Source organism: Mobula hypostoma, chromosome 1, assembly GCF_963921235.1.
Source record: "Mobula hypostoma chromosome 1, sMobHyp1.1, whole genome shotgun sequence".
Taxonomy (NCBI): Eukaryota; Metazoa; Chordata; class Chondrichthyes; order Myliobatiformes; family Myliobatidae; genus Mobula; species Mobula hypostoma.
The window spans coordinates 237392059-237419277 of record NC_086097.1 but is presented as its reverse complement, the minus strand read 5'-3'; the positions used below and the strand labels follow the sequence as shown (position 1 = coordinate 237419277).

General features: G+C 41.1%; 1 protein-coding gene across 1 annotated transcript in view; it reads left to right on the top strand.

Moving 5' to 3' along the window:
• csmd3b (CUB and Sushi multiple domains 3b) overlaps positions 1–27219 on the top strand; it is a 2345756-nt gene that overhangs the window by 1874599 nt on the left and 443938 nt on the right. The window contains exon 23 of the mRNA XM_063066157.1: positions 14852–15008. Within this exon, the coding sequence (XP_062922227.1) occupies positions 14852–15008 (157 nt within the window). The remainder of the gene's footprint in view (positions 1–14851; positions 15009–27219) is intronic.

Genomic DNA, 27219 nt, shown 5'->3' with positions numbered 1-27219 from the left:
TAATAATTGAAATATTAAGATTATTATCTTGCCCAAAGGCTGAACAGCAAAGTGTTAAATCTTATAAAAGGTTAAACCAACTCCCACAGCTTGCAGAATTACCTGCTGGCTACCTGCTGGATCCTTGTTAAATAAAATTTGAAAATAAAGATTTGGTTCTAAAAGAAACCATTGGTAAAGACAGTGAGCTTATTAATGGGAATACTTTGTGAAAGGTAGAGAAATATGAATTTTATTTTCAATAATAGATATTAAAATTATATTTCACTCCATGGTGCAGGCTCTACAGTATACTCTATATTAGATGATGAAGACACGCAGTCCTCTTTTATTGTCATTTAGTAATGCATGCATTAAGAAATGATACATTATTTCCTCCGGTGTGATATCACAAAACACAGGACAGACCAAGACTGAAAAAACTAACAAAACCACATAATTATAACATATAGTTACAACAGTGCAACAAAACCATAACTTGATGAAGAACAGTCCATGGCACAGTAAAAAGTTCAAAGTCTCTCAAATGTCCCACACCTCACGCAGACGGGAGAAGGAAGAAAAACTCTCCTTGCCATGCCAAACCACAGTCCAACTCTGAGTCGTCCGAAAACTTTGAGCCTCCCATCAGCTCTCCGACACTGAGTACTGAGCGCCATCTCTATCCGGGCGATTCGACCTCAATCTCGGTCACCAACAGCAGGCAAAGCCGGAGATTTTGAGGCCTTCCCTCTGGAAGATTCACGATTGCGCAGTAACGACAGCAGTGAACCTGCGCTTCAGAAATTTCTCTAGATGTTCCTCTGTGCTTTCACGTCTGTCTCCATCAAATCAGAATTGTCTACGCCCCTATTTAATGGATACAATATCATTTTTCACTGGAGGACAGCGCATGCGCGGTGCGCTGCACTCTCTCCTCCCGCCGAGAGTGAGGTGTGTATGATTTTCATATTTTGTAAACGTTACAAATGAAAATAATTGTGGTACTGATTTCCTAGTGATTTATAAACAATGGCACATCTACAACTTTCAGTTTGTTCTGTTCTGTAAAAGTTCTGTGGAATGTTGGAGTGAGTGCGTTAAGCCCCACACCACATTTGCTGGGACGTCAGTACTACTTTAGATGGTACCTGGTGTTCATTTAATATTTCAATAATATTTGAGTAATCTTGCAAATATGTTGACGATTAAGCATTCTTGTTCATTTAAATAATTAATGACGGGTTAGATGTACAAATACCGTGAATTACCTTTGCCATCATGCTACTACATGATACCTGCACACCTCACTTAAAGTAAACTCTAAGTTAGACCTGCATTTCAGACTCCCACATCTTCCTTTGAATTAGTTGAAAGGTTTGCAGTCACAAAACATAACAGCACTGTGGGGATGGATACAATAGGGTTTTTTAAGAGAGTCTTAGATAGGTACATAGAGCTTAGAAAATAGAGGGCTATGCGGTAGGGAAATTCCAGGCATTTTCTAGAGTAGGTTACATGGTCAGTACAACATTGTGTGTCAAAGGGCCTGTAATGTACTGTAGATCTCTATGTTTCTATGTACAGAATTGATTGTCAGAGATGAATACCATCTTTACTGCCTCTTACTCAGTGAATTTGATAGCAACCACGAAGTTATCATAACTGGTAATTGGTCCACAATTGGATTATCCACTTCAATGAACTGATGAGTTCCGAGTAATCAGCTGAAAGTAAAATAATTCTCAGAATCAGGTTTATTATCATCCCTGATGGTAATAATGAGAAGTGGTCAGATCCTGAATGGTGAAGATCCTTAAAGATAGATATCACTTTCTTCACTCAAAGATTCAAAGTACATTTATTATCAAAGTATGTATAAATTATACAACCTTGAAATTTGTCTGCTTACAGACAGACACAAAGCCAGAAACGCAAAAGAACCCAATTAAAAAAAAGACCAACACCCAACCCGCAGTGAAAGAAAAAAACACAAATCGTGCAAACAATAGAAGCAAGCAACAGCATTCTGAACCAAATTAAGTTCCTAGACCTGAATCTCCAGAATTGCTACGGTAGGCCCATTGGGGCACCATTCTTTGAAAATGTCTTCAATGGTGGGCAGACTTCTGTTTATGATGGAGCTGGATGAGGGTGTAACCTTCTGCAAACTCTTATGACCCTGTGCATTGGAGCTTCCACACAAGGCGGTGATACAACAAACCAGAATGCTCTCCATAGTACATCTGCAGAAATTTGCTAAATTCTTATCCACCACCCACTGGAACATTAGTAAGTTCACTGTGTGTCGGGCAGATATGGATCCATTGATGGATGTGAGCATGGGCGAAGATCTTTTGACAAAATCATAGGTCTGCAATTGTGATTGTGTTTAATGTGTGAAGCAAATTGTCAGTGTCAACACTATTGGCTGCAAAATGGTGTAGGAAACTTCACAGTCAAGTTGTGCCTGGATGTAACACAGAACATGGGGTTTGATCAGCTCTACATAGAAGTTCTTGTTTTAACCATGGCATTTATTCAAAGAGGTTATTATTCATTCATTTGTATATTTTAAATTATTCAATTAATAAGCTATTGGAGGAGAAATTGAGGTTCCTGGGACTGTACTCGCTGGAATTCAGAAGGATGAGAGGAGATCTTATAGAAGCACATAAAATTATGAAAGCAATAGTTAAGATAGAGGCAGGAAAGTTATTTCCACTGGTAGGTGAGATTAGAACTAGAGGACATAGCCTCAAGTTTCAGGGGAGTAAATTTAAGATGGAGATGAGGAAGAACTGCTTTTCCCAGAGTGGTGAATCTGTGGAATTCTCTGCCAAATGAAGCAGTGGAGGCTACCTCAGTAAATGCATTTAAGACAAGGTTGGATAGATTTTTGCATAGTAGGGGAATTAAGGGTTATGGGGAAAAGGCAGGTCAGTGGAGATAAGTCCATGGTCAGATCAGCCATGGTCTTATTGAATGGCGGAGTAGGCTCGATGGGCCTGATGGCCTAATCCTGCTCCTGTTTCTTATGTTCTGTTTATTGGGTAGTTAAATACGTAACATAAGTAATAATAATTATGCACTTTTTATGTATTTGTCCAGTAGTGAAAATATTTGGGGAAAATATGATTTGAAGAAATTTCTCTGTAAATAGTTTTCTCACCATTAAAATTAATTGATGAAAATCTTAATATATATATGACAGAGAAGCATAATTTTCTTCCTAACATTGTGGAGGAAATTAGCTGCTAAAAATTCCAAACATAAAAACTAATTGAAAGAAAAACAAGGGAGCTGGGAATGTGAGTGTAACTCCATTTTTACTTTAAGCAAGGCACGGACGTATCACGTGGTAGCATTTATGCCATTTATGTACTTTTGCATACAACCCACAATATATAATTAACAAAGATAGCTTAACAATATTTACAATATAACTCAAATATTACTGAAATATTAAATACAAGACAACAGTTACCCAGTTGATACTGGAACTGAGAGCATCATCCAGCACGGTGTTGAAAGTTAACACCTCTGTGGTTCTGGAGTTGGTAGTCAGATGTGACAACATTGCCCTGGTTAACTTGTTTTCCAAGAAGAGTATGGTAGCTTCAAATCTCAAGAGGATGTGTTCTTTTCTGAATGAACTTGAGGGTGGAGGTTAAATGGTGGAAATGCAAAAAAAAACTGCAGATGCTGGAATTCTAAAATGAAATCAGACAGCACGGAAAATACTCAGCAGTCCAGGCAGCACCTGTGGAGAGGAACAGAGTTGAAGTTTCAGTTAACGACTCTTTACCAGAACTATTCATATCTGAGTACAGTAATGTGTTTCTATTCAATTGGTTTGCTTTTTTCAACCTTAGAACATCATAGGCAATATTTTTTAGAATTTTGATAGAGTCTGATATGTCACAACATGGGTTTCTGCAGTCTTTTGAATTAGGTTTAAAATAACAATGGATCTAGGCACTGCCTCGCTAGCAGAAAATATTGATAATCGGAAACTTCCATCAATTGTATTAGTTTGCAGGACTTTGCAAAGGTATAAAACATTGAGTTGAGTCAGATGTCAGATTGAGGGAGCCAGATGACATTAAAAAATATGGCTATCTTTTAAATTCTATATTTATCTTAATTTATTAACACAACTGAAAATAGCTTTTCCTCAAGTGAATTCAATTTTCAAGCTGGCAGTCCCACATTTATGTTTTGACACAGTGATTAAAAATGTACATTTACTACAATTAATACATGTTAAGTTCTGCATATCAAACTCTATCAAGCAATTACTTTTGAAGGAATATATAAAGAATTTTAAAGTGAAGTGCAGGTCTAAGAATTTTCTAGTTGTGCTGATGTATCGGAGACTTCAGTTTAGTGATATAGTAACAATAATTTTAATATGCAGAAGATTTTGTGAGGAATCATTTTTGTATATCCAGCTTTTGAATGGCAGTAAATTTAGATATAGTTCCTCCACAGTTAAATAGTGTCTTGTGTCTAAAGTAGATTCTGTGCCCCCTGTTGTTTATTTTCTCTTAGAAGGAATCATCGTGACTTTTTAGATCAGGAATTCCCTACCTTCATTATGTCATGAGCCAGTACTGTTAAACAAGGTGCCCGTGGACCCCAAGTCTAAAACTTAGGCCTTCCCTGTTACAGAATGACATCCAAATGTGTCCCATTCAAATAGACTGAAAGGAAAAGAAGTGACCTCAGCTGAATTGATTCATTGATGTGTCATGGTACGAAGTTTGAATGATTGGAGTTTCAACTTCAAGATAAGAAACAATCACTTCAAATTCAATTCAGTAAAAATTTGCATTTTAATGTTTTCTGAGCAATTACAGATTTTTTAGTGCATTTACTTATTGTGCTAAATAGTATTGATTGGACAAAGAAGGCACTGATTATTGTTACTGAGGATAGGAGAGGAAAGAAAAAGATTGGGATTCACATAATGGTGAAGAATGATTATTTTGTACACGTCTCCAGCTCAAAGTGAGAATTATTGCTTTGGCCATTATCAAAGTCGAAGTCAAAGTAAAATTTAGTATCAAAGTTCGAAGTAAGTTTATTACCAAAGTACATATACGTCACCATGTACAAACCTGAGATTCATTTTCTTGCAGGCATACTCAGTAAATCCATAATAGAATAATAACCATAATAAAATTAATGAAAGACCACAGCAACTGAGTGTTCAACCACTATGCTGAAGACAAGAAACTGTTCAAATACAAAAAGAACAAAATAATAATAACAATTAGTTTAGCAATAGATATTGAAAACATGAGATGACGAGTCCTTGAAAGAGAACCCATAGGTTGTGGGAACTTTTCAGTGATGAAGCAAGTGAGTGGTATATGGTAACATTTACTATTTACTACCTTAAGATTCAGTTTCTTGTAAGATTTACAGGAAAATAAATAATTATGATCAAATTTATGAAAAACAAAATATATAAGCAAAGACTGACAATAACCGATATGCAAAGTAGACAAAGTGTGCAGATGAACTTTAAAAAATCATAGTGAGAACACGAGTTGTAAAGAGTCCTTGAAAATGAGACTGTTCAGAATAGCATCAGTTCTGAATTGTGGTGTGTAGTTAATCACACTGGTTCAAGAGCCAGGTAGTTATAAGGTAATAACTGTTCCTGATCCTGGTGGTGTGGGACCTAAAGCTTCTGTACCTCCTGCCCAATGGATGAAGCAGGAAGACAGCATGGCCTGGATGGCCAGATTCCTTGATGATGCATGCTGATTTCTGAGGCAGTACTCCATGTAAATGTGCTCATTGGCGGGGAGAGCATTGCCTATGATAGACTGGGCTGTGTCCACCAGCTTCTGTAGACTTTTCCATTCCTGGGCCATACTGTTTCCATACCAGGCCATGATGCAACCAGTTAGGATATCCTTCACTGTGCATCAGTAAAAGTTTGTCCAAGCTTTTCGTGACATGCCATATATTCAAAGAGAGTAAAGGCTCTGTCTTTGTAATGGCATTTAAGTGTTGGTCTCAGCATAGTTTCTCTGATGTTAAAATGCCAAACTAATTAAAATTAACAAAAATAAACTGGAACAATATTTATTGCATCATAACTTACCCAAAAAGTCGCAGAGAAGTACAGCACAGAAGCAGGACCTTTGGCACAAATAGTCCATTCCAAAACCACTTAAACTGCCTACTCCCATAGACGGGCACCAGGATCATAGCCCTCCATGCTCTTACCATCCATGTACCTATCCAAATTCTTTTCAACATTCAAATCGAGCTCATATGCACCACGTGCTGGCAACTCATTCTACACTCTCACAACCCTCTGATTGAAGATGTTTCCCCTCATGTTCAGCTTAAACTTTTCACCTTCATAAGAACATAAGAAATAGGAGCAGGAGTACGCCATCCGGCCCATCGAGCCTGCCCTGCCATTCAATAAGATCATGTCTGGTCTGTCCATAAAATCAGCTCCATCTACCTGCCTTTTCCCCATAACCCTAATTCCCTGACTATGTAAAAACCTATCTAACTGTATATTAAATATATTTAGTGAAGAAGTCTCAATTGCTTCCCTGGGCAGAGAACTCCACAGATTCACCGCTCTCTGGGTAAAACAATTTCTCCTCATCTCTGTCCTAAATCTTCTCCCCTGAATCTTGAGGCAATGTCCTCTAGTTTTAGTCTCACCTACCAATAGAAACAACTTTCCTACTATCTTATCTATCCCTTTCAAAATTTTGTATGTTTCTATAAGATCCCCGCTCATTCTTCTGAATTCCAGAGAGTATAGTCCCAGGGGACTCAATCTCTCCTCATAGGTGAACCCCTTCAACTCTAGAATCAACCTGGTGAACCTCCTCTGCACTGCCTCCAAAGCCAGTATATCATTCCTCAAGTATAGAGACCAGAACTGCATACAATACTCCAGGCACGGCCTCACCAGTACCCTGTATAGTTGCAGCATGACCTCCCTGCTCTCGAATTTAATCCCTCTAGCAATGAAGGCCAACATTCCGTTTGTCTTCTTAATAACCTGTTGTACCTGCAAGCCAACTTTTTGCGATTCATGAACAAGCACGCCCAAGTCCCATTGCATAACAGCATGCTGCAATTTTTCACCATTTAAATAGTAATCTGCTCTTCTATTATTCCTTCCAAAGTGGATGATCTTGCATTTACCAACGTTGTATTTCATCTGCCAGACCTTGGCCCACTCACTTAACCTATCTATATCCCTCTGCAGTCTCTCCATATCCTCTGTACAATTTGCTTTTCCACTCAGTTTAGTGTCATCAGCAAATTTTGCTACGCTACACTCAGTCCCCTCTTCCAAATCATCAATGTAAATGGTAAACAGCTGCGGGCCCAGCAACGACCCCTGCAGCACCCCACTCACCACTGACTGCCAACTGGAGAAACTCCCATTTATACCAACTCTCTGCCTTCTATTGGTTAACCAATCCACTATCCATGCCAATACACTTCCTCCGACTCCATGCATCCGTATCTTATTTATAAGTCTCTTGTGTGGCATCGTATCGAACGCCTTCTGGAAATCCAAGTATACGACATCCACCTGTTCCCCTCTATCCACTGCACTCATTATGTCCTCAAAGAACTCCAGTAAGTTTGTCAATCAGGACCTGCCCTTTCTGAATCCATGCTGCGTCTGTCAAATGAAACCACTCCCTTCTAAATGTTTCGCTATTTCTTCCTAATGACAGCTTCGAGCATTTTTCCGACTACAGATGTTAAGCTGACTGGCCTATAGTTGACCATCTTTTGCCTACGTTCTTTTTTAAAAAGTGGGCTGACATTTGCTGTCTTCCAGTCTGCCGGGACCTTCCCAGAGCCTAGAAAATTTTCGTAAATGACTGTACCTCTTCCTAGAGATGCTGCCTGGCCTGCCGCGTTCACCAGCAACTTTGATGTGTTGCTTAGCTGCGCTGCTGTCTTCTAGGAGCGTGCTGACCATAGTCTTGGCAGGGCGCCCAAGGTTCATCCTCCCGTGCTTGGGATCCCATATGATGACTAGGCTGGCAGGTAGCTCAGGGTGGCGTAGACAGTGCCCCGCTAGTTGAAGTCTTCTCGCCTCGATTTTAGTGGAGAGCATTGGTAGGTTGTTATAGAGCTCGACGTTCATCATGTGCTGTTGCCAACTCACGTCAAGAGCCATCCGGAGCATTCGCGTATAGCAACCATCTAGAGACTTTCACATCGTCTTGGTGAGTGTCCACGTCTTGCATCCGTACGTGAGAATGGACTCTGACTGCTATGAAAATCCTCTTTTTAAGCCCTCCGGTCAGGTTCGACTTCCAGATTTCCTTCATGTGGTTCATAGCCCTCCACGCCAGCGCCTTTCGTATCTTTATGTCCTTCTCCGAACTCATCATTCTTGACCCAAGGTACTTGTCATATCTATCATAAAATACACATATTTGTAAGACTCCCATCCAAATCAGCAAAGTACCCTGGGATTTCATATGTTCTATTTTGTCACATTAAATTTTACAGAAGTTACAAATTCATAAATATTTCAGGGTTACAGGTATATTTCCACAAAAGCTCGAGGATTCTGTAATGTATTTTAATGTAAGTTATTAAGTTAGTGTATTATGGTCACATATACTGAGATAGAGTGAAATCTTTGTTTGAATGAAATTATTCATATCATTTCATCACATCATTAAGTTAAAGTAGTTCAAGGGAAAAGCAATAAAGAATGTTAGATGAAGTGTTATAGTTATAGGGAAAATGCAGTTCAGGCAGACAAGATACAAGGCTATGATATGGTCGATTGTGAGGTCAAGAGTACAAGGGGACCATTCAATAGTTTTATAACAGTGGAATATAAGTAATTCTTGAAGCTGCTGGTACATCCTTCCAGGCTTTTGTATCTTCTGCCGAATGGAAAGGAGCAGAAGAGAGAATGTCTGGGTGGGTGGGGCTTTTGATGATGCTGGTAGATTTACTGAAGACTATGGGCTCATTTTCAAGGACACCATCTCCTGTCCTCGATAGTTATCGTATATTTACTTATTATTAGAGATACAGCTCTACCAAAGTGTGAGGTGATCCTTCCCTCTGCCAGCCTAATAGTTCCCTCCTATATATCCCTCCATTTTTCTTACATCCATCTGCCGATCTGAGAATCTCTTAAAATTTATCTGATGTATCTGCCTCTACTACCTCTCCTGGCAGTCTGTTCTATACACACAATACTCTCAGTATATAAAAAAAGACTACCTCTGACATTCCCCCTATACTTTCTTCAAATCACTTTTAAACTATGGCTTCTCATAGAAGCCATTTCTGTCCTGGGAAAAAGTCAGTGGCTGTCCACACTTTCTTTGGTTCTTTTCATTATACCTGGCTGGCAGCGTGGGGATACATCTCTACCAAAGGAACTGTACAGGGCTACTTCCCTCTGCTGGTATGCAGGTCACTCTTCAGCAAGATGTAGCCCTGGTTAGTCAATACCCCCCTTTCCCACCCCCCCCCCCCAAATCAGGGACATGTGACGCCATGGGAGGAGGTGGAGAATGGTCGTATGGGCAGCTAGTGCATATCACAAGTCCTGGTTCTGCAACCACTGACACCAGGCAGACAATCTCTGAAGAGTATTGATAATGACTGGGGTCACCCATCTTGCAAAGACACTGCCCAGAAGAAAGCAATGGCAAATCACTTATTTGGAAAAATTTGTCAAGAACAATCATGGCCATGGAAAGACCATGATCGCCCATATCATATGACATGGCGCATAATGAACAGACAATTTATTATTTCTATTTCTTTCCTTTCGTATTTACACATTTTGTTGTCTTCTGCACTGGATGAACACTCAGGTTGGAACAGTCTAAAGTTAGGGCTTTACTCTCTGGAGAGAAGGAGGATGAGAGGAGACATGATAGAGGTGTACAAGATAATAAGAGGAATAGATTTAGTGGATAGCCAGTGCCTCTTCCCCATGGCACCACTGCTCAATACAAGAGGACATAGCTTTAAGGTAAGGGGTGGGAAGTTCAAGGGGGATATTAGAGGAAGGTTTTTTAGTCAGAGAGTGGTTGGTGCGTGGAATGCACTGCCTGAGTCACTGGTGGAGGCAGATACACTAGTGAAGTTTTAAGAGACTACTAGACAGGTATATGGAGGAATTTAAGGTGGGGGCTTATATGGGAGGCAGGGTTTGAGGGTCGGCACAACATTGTGGGCCGAAGGGCCTGTACTGTGCTGTACTATTCTATGTTCTATGTTCTATCATTGATTACTATCAATGGTCATTATTCTATGGATTTATTGAGTGCCTGAAAGAAAATGACTCTCAGTATTGTATATGGTGACAGACATGTAGTTTGATAATAAAATTTACTTTGAACTTTGAGGAAGAAAGAGTGTTGAAGTGTATATGAGCAACTAATGGACTGAATCTATCTTTAAAGTTTTATTAAAAACTTTGTGTTGTGACTGCCTTGGTGTTTCTGTGAAATGACTTTATAATAAGGAAATCTATTATTTATAGTCTGAAAGTAATAATTATGGATATTTATGGCTACTTACTACCCTTGACAATAGAGGGGAAAATGCATTAGGCATCCTCTGTAATCTCCAGTGTATTATGTTGTAATTAAGGGATAATTGTTCATTAATCTGTCACTCTGTCCTACACAAGGCATAAAAATAGCATGAATTTTGAGTTACGGGGGACTTGTGGAGATTGTCTTCCTGCCAGAAGCATCATATCAAAAAGTTGGGTCAAATCATAAATTATTCTTTGGAACGTCGAAGGTTGAGGGGGGACTTGATAGAGGTACTTAAAATTATGAGGGGCAGGACACAGGACCAGAACTGGATGAGGACACGAAGCTAAGACACAGACTTAGAAGATTGGAACACGGAGTCTTGGTAACCTTGGGAGACAGGAACGCAGAACACTGAGCCTTGGTAACCTTGGGAGACAGGAACGCGGAACACTGAGCCTTGGTAACCTTGGGAGACAGGAACGCGGAACACTGAACTTTGGTGACCTTGGGAGACAGGAACGCGGAACACCGAGCCTTGGTAACCTTGGGAGACAGGAACGCGGAGCACGGAGCCCTGGTAACCTTGGGAGACAGGAACAGAGAACACAGAGCCAGGACCCTTCCTTGGGAACAGGACGTAGGGCCAGGACTCATACACAGAATGCTGAACACAACAAGACAGTTCCCAACACAAGGTAGCAGCAAACAGCCAGACCCACCTAATAAAGGCAAGCACACAAAGAGACAGTAACAACCAACAAAAGACAGTTCCTTATCTAGACACAGCAAGGCTTCAGACACTGGTTGCAGGGCAAGGCTTCAGGAGGAAGGGGCAGAGAAGGGATTCAGACAGGGGGTTTGGACAGGAACAATCCAGCACTCAAGCCCTGGTCTCTGGAGGTATTTATGTGTCTGCCCAAACGAGAATCATGTGCCCCAATTAGAGCACCCAACAGAACAATGGAAAATCGGAAAACCTGGAACACGGATCGATGGATCGGCCCGTGAACCAGAATGCGGACTTCACGGACCGGACCATGACACCCCCTCCAGCTGAGTGTCGACCATGATGTAGCTGGCCATATAATACTCTGCCGGGTAGCCGACATGGGGGCATCCTTATCACGTGCCCCAGCCACTGCTGCTGACGCTGGGTGATCATGTCCTCAATACTCGTGCAGTTGGTCTTTGCAAGTAATTCAGTGTGAGGCACCCGCTCACGCCGGGTAATTCCCAGGATGCGCTGGAGGCAGCTTATGTGGAAGCGCTCCAAAGACTTGATGTGACAGCTGTAGGTTACCCAAGCTTCATAGCTATAAAGGAGGGTGGTGACACAGACAGAGTCTGTCTGTCTGTCACCTATATCTATTCTAGTTGTAATCTCCTCAAACAATTCCATAAGGTTCATCAGGCAAGATTTTCTCTTAAGGAAACCATCCTGATTTTGTCTGATCTTGTTCTGTGTCACCAAGTACTCCATAACCTCATCCTTAACAACTGACTCGAACATCTTCCCAGCCACTAAGGCATCATGCCAGAGTCCAATGATTTTTGAAAACTATTACTAATGCCTCCACAATCTCTGCCACTACCACTTTCAGGACACTAGCGTGCAGTTCATTTGGTCTGGGTGACTTATGTACCCTTAGGTCTTTCAGCATTTTGAGCACCTTCTCCCTTGTAATAGTAACTGCATTCATTTCTCTTCCCTCACACCCTTCATCATCTGGCACACTGCTCGTGTCTTCCACAGTGAAGATGGATGCAACATACTCATTTAGTTTATCTGCCATCTCCTTGTCCCCGTTTTTATTTCTCCAGCTTCATTTTCTAGGGGTCCCATATCCACTCTCATCTCTCTTTTATTTTTTAAATACTCAATAAGCTTTTACTATCTACTTTGATATTGTTTGCTAACTTGCTTTCATATTTCATCATTTCCTTCCTAACGATTTTTTAAATTGCTCTCTGTAGATTTTTAAAAGCTTCTTGCCAATTTTTGCTTTGTTGTATACCTCCTCTTTTGCTTTGACTTCCCTTGTCAGCCACAGTTGTATTTCTTTGTTTTTGGAATACATCTATCCTGCACCTTCCTCATTTTCCCCAGAAACTCACACAGTTGGTGCTCTGCTGTCATCCCTGCCAGCATTTCCTTCCAGTTAACTTTGGCCAACTCCTCTCTCATACCACTGTAATTTCCCTTACTCCACTGAAATACTGCTGTGTTAGACTTTACTATCTCCGTATCAAATTTCAAGTTGAACTCAATAATATTTGTATCACTGTTTCCTAAGGGTTCATTTACCTTAAAGTTCCCTTATCACATCTGGTTCATTGGATAACACCCAATCCAGTATAGTTGATCCCCTAGTAGACTCAATAACAAACATTCAACAAACTCAACAAACTCACTCTCTTGAGATCCATTACCAACCTGATTTTCCCAATTAACCTGCCTGTTGAAATCTCCCATGACTATCAAAACATTACCCTTTTGATATGCCTTTTCAATCTCCTGTTGTAATCTGTGGTCCACATCCCAGCTATCGTTGGGAGGCCTGTATATAACTGCCGTCGGGGTCCTTTAACCCTTGCAGTTTCTGAACTCATCCCACAAGGATTTAACATCTTCTGATCCTATGTTACTTCTTTCTGCTGATTTGATGCCATTCGTTACCAACAGAGCCACACCAGCCCCTCTACCTACCTACCTATCCCTCTGATACCTTGCAACCTTGGACATTCAGCTCCCAAATACAACCACCTTTCAGCTACAATTCAGTGATGGCCACAACATCATACCTGACAATCTGTAATAGTGCAACAAGTTCATCCGTCTTATTTCTCTATTAGGTTTGACTTCCATTAGAAGAGTTGGCAGAGTTTGTCATCGAAATATTGGTTAAAATCAATACCTGTACCCAGCTGGAAGCCCGAGAAGAGTTTATCATTCTAAGCTAAATATCAAAGATTTGTATTTCTTTGGAAAAGAAAAGTATTTTGTTTTTTTTCTAACAATTATGAAGTTTCAGCCTCTAATTTAAACTTATGCTATAGTATCTCTGTACTAACTCTCAGTGTAAAACAGTTCTTTTTTTCTCTCTGTCTACTTTGATACATGTGGGAGTCTTTCATGGTGATTAGCTGCTCAGTCTGCCTGATGGCTTCAGTGTCCATGGGCACACACAGAGCACCAGTGAATGGCACGTCATATGAAGGAAAATAACGCAAAGCCCTTTGTGGCATTCTTCATAGCTTTCAGTGAATGCTTCATTGCTTTATGTTCCACAATGTCTAAACTACGTTGAGTTCACAGAGCAGGAAAAAATACTTCATACCAGTATAAGGTTGTGAAAGGCCAAAATTGCCTCAGCTCAATGACGATATTATTCCCAACAAGCTGCTCAACAAAATCTAGCATTTTGTATTGGCATCGGTTTGTTATTGCCACATGTACCAAGATACAATTAAAAAAACTTGTCTTGCGTACATAACAGATCATTAGGTGTGGGCACGTGGTCAAGTGGTTAAGGCATTGGACTAGTGACCTGAAGGTCGTGAGTTTGAGCCCCAGCCAAGGCAACGTGTTGTGTCCTTGAGCAAGGCACTTAATCACACATTGCTCTGCAACGACACTGGTGCCAAGCTGCATGGGTCCTAATGCCCTTCCCTTGGACAACATTGGTGTCATGGAGAGGCGAGACTTGCAACATGTGCAACTGCTGGTCTTCCATACAACCTTGCCCAGGCCCGCGCCCTGGAGAGTGAAGACTTTCCAGGCACAGATCCATGGTCTTGCAAGACTAACGGATGCCTTTTTTAAACAAATCGTTATACGGCACATTGAGGTAGAATAAATTAAAATAATTACAATGCAGAATAAAGTGAAAAAGTGTGGTGCAGGTAAACAATAAAGTGTAAGATCACAATGAAATAGACTGTGAGGCCAAGTGTCCACCTTATCGTACAAGAAGTCCAGTAGAGAGTCTGATAACAATGGGATTGAAGTTGGAGTTATGCGCACACAGGCTTTTGTATCTTCTACCCAATTGGATTTAAGTATGTTTACATTCCATTGGTTCTATATTGTAAAACCATAAGACATAGAAACTGAACTAGGCCATTCAGCCCATCAAGTCTGTTCTGCCATGCCATTATGGCTGATTTATTAACCCTCTCAACCCATTCTCCTGCCTTCCCCCTGTAACCTTTGATGTTCTGACGAGTCAAGAACCTATCAACCTTTGCTTTAAATATACTCAACTGTTTGGCCTCCACAGCATCTATTACTTTATCTCATGGTGATTACTAAGTTTATTTATCTATTTGATTAGATATATGACGGAAAAGACAGTTCTGCTCATCTCCTGGGGGCTTTCTTTGGCACTGGGATGCTGGGTGTGACCTTAAGCAGTACATCCAATCATCTGTGGCTGGAGTTTAACACTGACTCTGAAACAACTGGAGAAGGTTTTCAACTTGTTTACAATGGTGAGTACTTCAGCTCTCATTATATCAGTTTTCTTGTTCAGAATTTAAACAATGTAAAAAAAAAAGCTTCACAGAGATAAAATCATAGTTGCTTGTTAATTCCAAAGTAGTGCAAATAAATTATTGCAGACAAAATTACAAACAGTTGGCCTTTGCAACAATGTTGGCTCTAATTTGTATTGACCAGTGTGAGCAAAAATCTTGTGTTGTGCAGTTTTTTTCTCAGTGACATCAAACATGTGCACATTGAATTTTTAAGCAGTAGACCTGTCTCTATTCAAAAGATAATAAACAACAAAGTCCAGTTTGTTGTTCATTGTTTAAAAGAAATAAAATAATACACATCAATGAGTCTTATTCCTCATATACTATGTGACAGCATATAATAATATCAAAACTTTCACGTTATGAGAGTTATTTGAAATGAAGCAAAACCTTTAAAAATCACAAAGCTAGTTGACAAAATATTCAGATAGGTGCTTTATTTGGAAATTAATGATGTTATGTACAAAATGGGAGGTGAGGACCTCGATAAAATCACCGGCACTAAAGAGATAGTGATGAGTAAACTAGAGGGCATGAAGGTATATAAGTCCCCTGGTCCTGATGGGATGCATTCCAGGGTGCTGAGGGAATTGGCGTAGGTTATAGTAGACGTGTTGGTAATCATTTACCAAATTTCTCTGGACTCTGGGCAACTCCCAGTGGATTGGAAGACAGCAAATGTCAGGCCACTTTTTAAAAAAGGACGTAGGCAAAGACAGGCAACTATAGGCCAGTTAGCTTAACATCTGTAGTCGGAAAAAATGCTTGAAGCTGTCACTAAAGAAGAAATAGCAAAACATTCAGAAAGGAGTGGTTTTGTAGTCAGACACAGCATGGATTCAGAAAGGGTAGGTCCAGTTTGACAAACTTACTGGAGTTCTTTGAGGACATAATGAGTGCAGTGGATAGAGGGGAACAGGTGGATGTCGTATACTTGGATTTCCAGAAGGCGTTCGATACGATGCCACACAAGAGACTTAGAAATAAGATACGGATGCATGGAATCGGAGGAAGTGTATTGGCATGGATAGTGGATTGGTTAACCAATAGAAGGCAGAGAGTTGGTATAAATGGGTGTTTCTCCAGTTGGCAGTCAGTGGTGAGTGGGGTGCTGCAGGGGTTGGTGCTGGGCCCGCAGCTGTTGACCATTTACATTGATGATTTGGAAGAGGGTACTGAGTGTAGCATAGCAAAATTTGCTGATGACACTAAACTGAGTGGAAAAGCAAATTGTACAGAGGATGTGGAGAGTCTGCAGAGGGATATAGATAGGTTGAAGTCTGGCAGATGGAATACAACATTGGTAAATGCAAGATCATCCACTTTGGAAGGAATAATAGAGAGCAGAATATTATTTAAATGGTGAAAGATTGCAGCATGCTGTTGTGCAGAGGGACTTGGGCGTGCTTGTTCATGAATCGCAAAATGTTGGCTTGCAGGTACAACAGGTTATTAAGAAGGCAAACGGAATGTTGGCATTCATTGCTAGAGGGATTGAATTCAAGAGCAGGGAGGTCATGCTGCAACTATACAGGATACTGGTGAGGACACACCTAGAGTACTGTGTGCAGTTCTGGTCTCCTTACTTGAGGAAGGATATACTGGCTTTGGAGGCAGTGCAGAGGAGGTTCACCAGGTTGATTCCAGAGATGAAGGGGTTAACCTATGAAGAGAGATTGAGTCGCCTGGAACTATACTCGCTGGAATTCAGAAGAATGAGAGGGGATCTTATAGAAACATACAAAATTTTGAAAGGGATAGATAAGATAGAAGTAGGAAAGTTGTTTCCATTGGTAGGTGAGACTAGAACTAGGGGACATTGCCTCAAGATTCAGGGGAGAAGATTTAGGACGGCGATGAGGAGAAACTGTTTTTCCCAGACAGTGGTGAATCTGTGGAATTCTCTGCTCAGGGAAGCAGTTGAGGCTTCTTCACTAAATATATTTAAGATTCAGTTAGATATATTTTTATATAGTAGGAGGAATTAAGGGTTATGGGGAAAAGGCAAGTAGATGGAGCTGAGTTTACAGACAGATCGGTCATGATCTTATTGGATGGTGGGACAGGCTTGGTAGGCCGGATGGCCTCCTCCTGCTCCTATTTCTTATGTTCTTATGTTCTTATAAGTCATTCAATACAGGACAGAATTTGTAGCTTAATTACATAAGAGACAAGATAATTCCAAAAATTCCAAAAAGATCTTTGGAGAAAAAAAGGGTTTGGTTTTTGGATGGGAGTGGCAGTTAGCTACTGAGAGTGGACTGATAGGGAAACTTAACAGTAGATAGGGCCCTGGCTCAAGCTGGTAACATGGTTTCATCTCAGAGGTCTCTTTAGCTGCTGTTGAAATAAATTATTAATGACCTCCTCAACATCAAACCAAGTAAAAGAAGATAAACAAATTTTACTGTTTTAAAGCAACTTGAGGAACAGACTTTGGTATTGGTATTGATTTATTACTGTCACATATACCTATATACAGTGAAAAGCTACACACACAGAATGCTGGAGGAACTCAGCAGGCCAGGCCCAGCATCTGACTATCCTGATGAGGGATTTCTGCCTGAAGCGCCAACTGTTTACTCTTTTCCATAGATGCTGCCTGGTCTGCTGGTTTCCTCCAGCATTTTGTGTGTATTGCTTGGATTTCCAGCATCTGCAGACTTTCTCTTGTGAGTGGAAAGCTTATCTTGTATTCTGTTCAAATCATTGTGCAGTGCACTGAGCTAGAACAAGGTAAAACAATAATAATGTCAAATGAAATGTAAAAGCTACGGAGAAAGTGCAGTGCAAATAAACAATACAGTACAAGATTATAACGAAGTAGATTGTGAGATCAAGAGTCCATCTTATCATACGAAAGGTCCATTCAAGAGTCTGATAACAGTGGGATAGAAACTGTTCTTGAGCCTGAAGGCAAGTGTTTGCAGGATCTGGTATTTGCTGCCTGATGAGAGAGGAGGCATGAGAGAACGTCCAGGGCCAGTGGGGACTTTTGCTCTTCAAAGGCAGCGAGAAGGATTGGCAGAGTCCATAGAGGGAGATCGGTTTCTGCGAGGGACTGAGCTATATCCATAATTCTCTGCAATTTCTTTCAGTCATATGCAGAGCAGTCGCCATCATGCATCCAGACAGAATGCTTTCCGTGGCACATCAAAGAAAATTGGTAAGGGTCGACGGGGACATGCCAGGTTTCTTTAGCTTCCTGAGGAAGTACAGACATTAGTGAGCTTTCATGATTGGACCAGGACAAACTACTGGTGATGTTCTCTCCTCGGAACAAAAAATGCGATGTCTCAAAAAGAAGGCAGACATCATTAAGAACCCCGATCACCCAGGATATGTCCTTTTCTCATTGCTACAAACAAAAAAAAAAAGAGAGCAGTAAAAGAGAAAAAAAATGTATGGGCCTTAATGAATATGTGTTGGGAAAGGAGCAGTCAGAAGGGATTAGGTCAATTGGTGTCATTTGCTTAATTAGTTCAACACAACATGGTGGGACTAAAGACCTATATCTGTCCTGTACTGCTCTATGTTCTAACTCTGTCTATCTGCTCTGCATTATTAAAGGCAGGATGTTGATAGGAGCAGAGAAAGATAGATAGATAGATAGGTAGATAGGGAGGGAGAGAGGAAGAGAGAATAACTATAGTAAGAAAGAGGGGAGATTAAGACTGAGAGAGAGAAGGAGAGATTGGGAGACTTCATTGCCTAGAACCTATGCTCCATCCACCAGAAAAAGTGGGATATTCCAATCCCATCTATTTTAATTCCACTTCCCATTACCAGATGTTCTCACGGAAACGTACCGAAGAAATGTGGCAAATATTCAGGGGATATTTCCGTGGGGTTCTGAGTAGGTATGTTCCAATGAGACATGGAAAGGATGGTATGGTACAAGATCCATGGTGCACAAAGACTGTTGTGAATCTAGTCAAGAAGAAAAGAAGAGCTTACAAAAGGTTCAAAAAACTAGGTAATGATAGAGATCTAGAAGATTATAAGGCTTGCAGGAAGGAGCTTAAGAATGAAATTAGGAGAACCAGAAGGGGCCATGAGAAGGCCTTGGCGGATAGGATTAAGGAAATTCTAGGCATTCTATGAGTATGTGAAGAGTAAGAAGATAAGATGTGAGAGAATAGGACCAATCAAGTGTGACAATGGAAAAGTATGTATGGAACCAGAGGAAATAGCAGAGGTACTTAATGAATACTTTGATACAGTATTCACTACGGGAAAGGATCTTGGCGATTGGAGGGATGACTTGCAGTGGACTGAAAACCTTGAGAATGTGGATATTAAGAAAGAGGATGTGCTGGAGATTTTGGAAAGCATCAAGTTGGATAAGTCACTGGGACCGGACGGGATGTACCCCAGGCTACTGTGGAAAGTGAGGGAGGAGATTGCTGAGCCTCTGGCAATGATCTTTGCCTCATCAATGAGGATGGGAGAGGTTCCGGGGGATTGGAGGGTTGCAGATGTAGTTCCCTTATTCATGAAAGGGAGTAGAGGTATCCCAAGCAATTATAGGCCAGTGAATCTTACTTCAGTGGTTGATAAGTTGATGGAGAAGATCTTGAGAAGCAGGATTTATGAACATTTGGAGAGGCATAATATGATTAGGAGTAGTCAGCATGGTTTTGTCAAAGGCAGGTCATGCCTTACGAGCCCAATTGAATTTTTTGAGGATGTGACTAAGCACATTAATGAAGTTAGAGCTGTAAATGTAGTGTATATGGATTTTAGTAAGGCCTTTGATAAGGTACCCCATGCAAGGCTTATTGAGAAAGTAAGGAGGTATGTGATCAAAGGGGACATTGCTTTGTGGATCCAGAACTGGCTTGCCCACAGAAGGCAAAGAGTGGCTGTAGATGGGTCATATTCTGCATGGAGGTCGGTGACCAGTAGTGTGCCTCAGGGATCTGTTCTGGGACCCCTTCTCTTTGTGATTTTTATAAATGACCTGGATGAGGAAGTGGAGGGATGGGTTAGTAAATTTGCTGATGACACAAAGGTTGGGTTTGTTGTGGATAATGTGGAGGGCTGTCAGAGGTTACAACGGGACATTGATAGGATGCAAAACTGGGCTGAGAAGTGGCAGATGGAGTTCAACCCAGATAAGTGTGAGGTGGTTCATTTTGGTAGGTCAGATATGATGGCAGAATATAGAAACATAGAAACATAGAAAATAGGTGCAGGAGTAGGCCATTCAGCCCTTCGAGCCTGCACCGCCATTTATTATGATCAGGCTGATCATCCAACTCAGAACCCCGCCCCAGCCTTCCCTCCATACCCCCTGACCCCTGTAGCCACAAGGGCCATATCTAACTCCCTCTTAAACATAGCCAATGAACTGGCCTCAACAGTTTGCTGTGGCAGAGAATTCCACAGATTCACCACTCTCTGTGTGAAGAAGTTTTTCCTAATCTCGGTCCTAAAAGGCTTCCCCTCTATCCTCAAACTGTGACCCCTCGTTCTGGACTTCCCCAACATCGGGAACAATCTTCCTGCATCTAGCCTGTCCAATCCCTTTAGGATCTTATACGTTTCAATCAGATCCCCCCTCAATCTTCTAAATTCCAACGAGTACAAGCCCAGTTCATCCAGTTTTTCTTCATATGAAAGTCCAGGAATCAATCTAGTGAACCTTCTTTGTACTCCCTCTATGGCAAAGATGTCTTTCCTCAGATTAGGGGACCAAAACTGCACACAATACTCCAGGTGTGGTCTCACCAAGGCCTTGTACAACTGCAGTAGTACCTCCCTGCTCCTGTACTCGAATCCTCTCGCTATAAATGCCAGCATACCCTTCGCCTTTTTCACCGCCTGCTGTACCTGCATGCCCACTTTCAATGACTGGTGTATAATGACACCCAGGTCTCGTTGCACCTCTCCTTTTCCTAATCGGCCACCATTCAGATAATAATCTGTTTCCAGAGGGATCTTGGGGTCTGAGTCCATAGCACACTCAAAGCTTCTACGCAGGTTGACTGTGGTTAAGAAGGCATACGGTGCATTGGCCTTCATCAATTGTGGGATTGAGTTTAAGAGCTGAGAGGTAATGTTGCAGCTATATAGGACCCTGGTCAGACCCCATTTGGAGTACTGTGCTCAATTCTAGTCGTCTCACTATAGGAAGGATGTAGAAACCATAGAAAGGGTGGAGAGCAGATTTACAAGGATGTTGCCTGGATTGGGGAGCATGCCTTATGCGAATAGGTTGAGTAAACTCGGCCTTTTCTCCTTGGAGCGACAGAGGATGAGAGGTGACCTGATAGAGGTGTACAAGATAATGAGAGGCATTGATCACGTGGATAGTCAGAGGCTTTTCCGCAGGACTCAATTGGCTAGCACGTGAGCGCATATTTTTAATGTGCTTGGAAGTAGGTACAGAGGAGATGTCAGGGATAAGTTTTTTACACAGAGAGTGGTGAGTGCATGGAATGGGCTGCCGGCAGTGGTGGTGGAGGCGAAAATGATAGGGTCTTTTAAGAGACTCCTGGATGGCTAAAATAGAAGGTTATGGGTAAAGCCTAGGTAGTTCTAAGATAGGGACATGTTCGGCACAACTTTGTGGGCCGAAGGGCCTGTATCGTGCTGTATGTTTTCTATGTTTCTATCTTTCATCCTGATATGTCTATCCATGGCCTCCCCCACTGTTGTGATAAGAGCACATTTAGGTTGGAGGTACAGTAGCTCATATTCCATTTGGTTAACCTCCAGCCTGATGGCAAGAACATCGATTTCTCGAACTTCCGGTAATGCCCGCCAAACCCCCTCTCCTTCATCATTTCCTATCCCCTTTTCCCTCTCTCACCTTATCTCCTTGCCCACCCGTCACCTTCTTTTGGTGCTCCCCCCACCTTTTCTTTCTTCCATGGCCTTAACTCTCAAACTCGTTACTTCATCCCTCCCCCTTCAGTTTTCACCTATCATCTTGTGTCTCTATCTTCCCTCTCCCTTCCTTTTACATCTACTCCTCAGTTTATTTTTACGGCCCAAAACGTTAACAATATTCTCTTCTGTAAATGCTGCTTGACCTGCTGAGTTTCTCCAGCATTTTGTGTGTGTTGCGTAGATTTCCAGCACCGGCAGATTTTCTCTTGTTCCCTCTTTCTATCTCTATTTTCAATTTGTTCATTCAATTTAGAAACGGTATTTTTTTCTTTGAAATCTTAAAAATGCTGCTGTTCCAGTAAAAATGCAATTAATTTCACTTTTTTTTAAGTACTCAAGTGCCCTATAATAAATTCAAGATAATTTCACACTCTATGGGAGCATCTCACAATGTGATCAATACAATCTACAGCTAATGGCGCTCTCTGCAAAACCATTAAAAATAAAGAAATGTTTTCTAAATATTATTTAAGGAGTTGAACATCCCTTAAATGTTACCTGACCTTGTGTAAAATTAGTGTAGATAAAATCTTTCGTCCAAGTAGCAATTTCACAGTGAATTGCACCTTTAATGCTGAAATAAATGGAGAAAGTTAAGAGAAATCCCAAGTGACATAAAGACGGAGACATTAAATTAACCCCCTAATAAGTTAAAATTTAAGTAGTCAATTCCATAATCAAATACCTTCCCACACCCCAGACATTTTTCTCCCCTCTTCCATTGGGCAGAAGATACAAAAGCCTGAAAGTAGGTTACACCTGGTTCAAATTTGTCTTCTACCCTGTTGTAATAAGACTATTAAATTGTTCCCAAGTACGACAAAATAAACTTTTGACCTCATAATCTACCGCATTATGATCTTGAAACTTGTTGTTTACCTGAGCTGTGCTTTCTCTGTAGTTTTCATATTTTATTCTGCATTGCTATTGTTTTGCCTGGTTCTACCTCAATACACTGAGTAATGATTTGATCTGCAAGAACATTGAAGAATAGGGCATTGAAGAATGCTGTAGAACAGAGGGATCTAGGAATAATGGTGCATAGTTCCCTGAAGGTGGAATCTCATGTGGATAGGGTGGTGAAGAAAGCTTTCGGTATGCTGGCCTTTATTAATCAGAGCATTGAGTATAAGAGTTGGGACGTAATGTTGAAATTGTATAAGGAATTGGTAAGGCCAAATTTGGAGTATTGTGTACGGTTCTGGTCACAGAATTATAGGAAAGATGTCAATAAAATTGAGAGAGTACAGAGGAGATTTACTAAAATGTTGCCTGGGTTTCATCACCTAAGTTACAGAGGAAGGTTGAACAAGCAACATACATCAAAGTTGCTGGTGAACGCAGCAGGCCAGGCAGCATCTATAGGAAGAGGCGCAATCGACGTTTCAGGCCGAGACCCTTCGTCAGGACTAACTGAAGGAAGAGTGAGTAAGGGATTTGAAAGCTGGAGGGGGAGGGGGAGATGCAAAATGATAGGAGAAGACAGGAGGGGGAGGGATAGAGCCGAGAGCTGGACAGGTGATAGGCAGAAGGGGATACGAGAGGATCATGGGACAGGAGGTCCGGGAAGGAAGACGGGGGGGGGGGTGACCCAGAGGATGGGCAAGAGGTATATTCAGAGGGACAGAGGGAGAAAAAGGAGAGTGAGAGAAAGAATGTGTGCATTAAAAAGAGTAACAGATGGGGTACGAGGGGGAGGTGGGGCCTAGCGGAAGTTAGAGAAGTCAATGTTCATGCCATCAGGTTGGAGGCTACCCAGACGGAATATAAGGTGTTGTTCCTCCAACCTGAGTGTGGCTTCATCTTTACAGTAGAGGAGGCCGTGGATAGACATGTCAGAATGGGAATGGGATGTGGAATTAAAATGTGTGGCCACTGGGAGATCCTGCTTTCTCTGGCGGACAGAGCGTAGATGTTCAGCAAAGCGGTCTCCCAGTCTGCGTCGGGTCTCACCAATATATAAAAGGCCACATCGGGAGCACCGGACGCAGTATATCACCCCATCCTCCCCCTCGTACCCCATCTGTTACTCTTTCTAATGCACACATTCTTTCTCTCACTCTCCTTTTTCTCCCTCTGTCCCTCTGAATATACCTCTTGCCCATCCTCTGGGTCACCCCCCCCCGTCTTTCTTCCCGGACCTCCTGTCCCATGATCCTCTCGTATCCCCCTCTGCCTATCACCTGTCCAGCTCTCGGCTCTATCCCTCCCCCTCCTGTCTTCTCCTATCATTTTGCATCTCCCCCTCCCCCTTCAGCTTTCAAATCCCTTACTCACTCTTCCTTCAGTTAGTCCTGACGAAGGGTCTCGGCCTGAAACGTCGACTGCGCCTCTTCCTATAGATGCTGCCTGGCCTGCTGCGTTCACCAGCAACTTTGATGTATGTTGCTTGAATTTCCAGCATCTGCAGAATTCCTGTTGTTAAGGTTGAACAAGTTAGGTCTTTATTCTTTGGAGCGTAGAAGGTTGAGGGGGGACTTGCTAGAGGTGTTTAAAATTATGAGAGGGATTGATAGAGTTGACGTGGATAGGCTTTTTCCATTGAGAATGGGGGAGATTCAAACAAGAGGACATGAGTTGAGAGTTAAAGGGCAAAAGTTTAGGGGTAACATGAGGGGGAACTTCTTTACTCAGAGAGTGGTAGCTGTGTGGAACGAGCTTCCAGCAGAAGTGGTTGAGGCAGGTTCGATGTTGTCGTTTAAAGTTAAATTGGATAGATATATGGACAGGAAAGGAATAGAGAGTTATGGGCCAAGTGCAGGTCGGTGGGACTAGGTGAGGGTAAGAGTTCGGCATGGACTAGAAGGGCTGAGATGGCCTGCTTCCGTGCTGTAATTGTTATATGGTTATATGGTTATAACAGTATGCAAGACAAGCTTTTCATTGTTTCTTGGTACAGGTGACAATAATAAACCAATACCAATTCTAATACTACCTGATGATTAAATTTGATAAAAGTTGGTTTATTAATGTTGTAAGTACTTGTCTGTTTTCAGCTTGCTGTATGGCCCCAAAAATTAAGTTGGGGTTGTTATTTATTCAGAACAGTCGGTAAATATGTCGTTTTAAACAAGTAATTCCCAGTTGCAGTCTTAGACTGAATTTTAATTATCTTGGAAGATTTTCAACAAAAACATAGCTTTGTCAAAGCAAAACATCTTCTGCTGATGTTTGTAGTTAGTACAACTTATGGTGTCATCAGTTATAAGATGCAACATGCACTCAGTCGCCTGCTTTGTTAGGCACCTCCTGTACCTAATAAAGTGGCCAGTGAGTGTATGTTCATGGTCTTCTGCTGTTGTAGTCCAACCACTTCAAGGTTAAACATATTGTGCATTTAGAAATGCTCTTCAACGCACCATTGTTGTATCATGTGGTTTATTTAAGTTCTGCCGCTTTCCGGTCAGCCTGAACCATTTTGGCCATTGTCCTCCGACCTTGCTCATAAACAAGGCATCTTCATCCACAGAACTTCCACTCACTGGATGTTTCTTGTTTTTTGCACTGTTCTCTATAAACTCGAGAGACTGTTGTGCATGAAAATCCCAGATCAGCAGTTTCTGAGATACTCAAACCACCCAGTCCGGCACCAACAATTATTCCTTAGTCAAATTCACCTCAGTCACATTTCTTCCCCATTCTGATGTTTGGTCTGAACAACAACTGAATCTCTTGACCATGTCGGCATGCTTTTATGCTTTGAGTTGCTGCCCTACAATTGTCTGATTAGATAGTTGCATTATAACTAGGTGTGCAAGTGTATTTAATAAAGTGGATACTGAGTGTGCGTTATTTTTGTCAGCCTTTGTTTATTGAATTCTATTGTATTTCTTTTTTTCCTGTAAATGAATCTCAAGGCAGTCTGTGGTGACATATACTGTATGTACTTACATAATAAATTTACTTTGACTTTGAAAGCCTGGCGTAGCCAACAAGTTTTGCAATTTGGACCAACACAACATCTTGTTTTATGAGGTAACGTAAACAATATCTGATAAATAGTTATTTTTGGGGTTTTTTTGTTGTTGATATTACTCAAGGAGAAGTTTAAGTACTTAAAATCTCACTGTTCTTCACCCAAGCAGTTAAATTCAGAACCCCTTCACTTTTTCTTAGGCTGGTGGTTTCAAGCCCCTCTTATGAAACAGTTCTATTTATTAATTCAATGCACCAGATAAATTGCAACTATCCAAAGCACCTTCCACTCATGTTATGTAATGAACATTGAGATCAAACCACTCAAAGAGATGGCGGGCAAGTGATCAAAAGCTGTGGTTGCAAGACAAGTGTGTGTAATTTATCCTGTTCTGATTCCCCAAGGCTGTGGAGGGCCCCAAGAACACACCTTGTCTCATCTAATCATTAAACTAATTGAATTACCCACAGTTCATAGTTCAAGTTTAATTATCATTCAACCATACGTGAATACTCATGAATGCAGCCAAACTAAACAACATGACTGCAGGGTCAAAGTGCAAAACACAGTACTAACCCCGTAGAAGCCACTGTAATCGAATGCACCACCGATTTACTCGTAGTACTTACGGTACTTGGGATGATCTTGGTTGTAGCTCTGATGAATTGACAATTTGTATGGGTTGTGGTATCCTCTAACGCTATAACTTATCACTTTTATGGACATTCTGGCAGCAGGTCAGAAACAGTGATTGGACTTCCAAAGAATTTCTTCCGATTCAGCTTCAGATAATAAATGATTAAAATGCAATCAGATTCATTGCTGAGTTATGAAATGACTAGTCCTTACTAAGTAATTAATATTTATACAAATTTGAATTCTGTATGCAGAGTTCAGCTGGAGTAAAATCAAAACTTGAAGTTTCTGGAGGTTTTAATTTATTAAAGTATTTCTATTGATTCTCAGGCATGTGAGGAAGCATAATTTGATTATGCTAACTCAGGAGATTTTGGAACAGTCAATTAAGTTTTAAAGGGTATTTTAAAGAAGGAAAAGGAGATACAGAAGTGATGAGGTTGAGTAAAAGTATCTCTGAATCTTTGGCCTTATGGTGAAAGAGTCAAGGATCAATTTTATTGGGCATATGTATGAATTTGGAATTCATTGAGGTGTGTTGACCAGGACACAACATGCGACAAAAAGCAACAACATTCAACAGTCGTAAAGAGTAAAGCATGATAAGAATTAAATAAAAATGAAGAATAGCATTTAAATATAATATTTATAAAGTATGAAAAAGTAGCTGAAGTTAGAGGTTAAGAGATGGATATGAAATAAAATTTACATAAATAA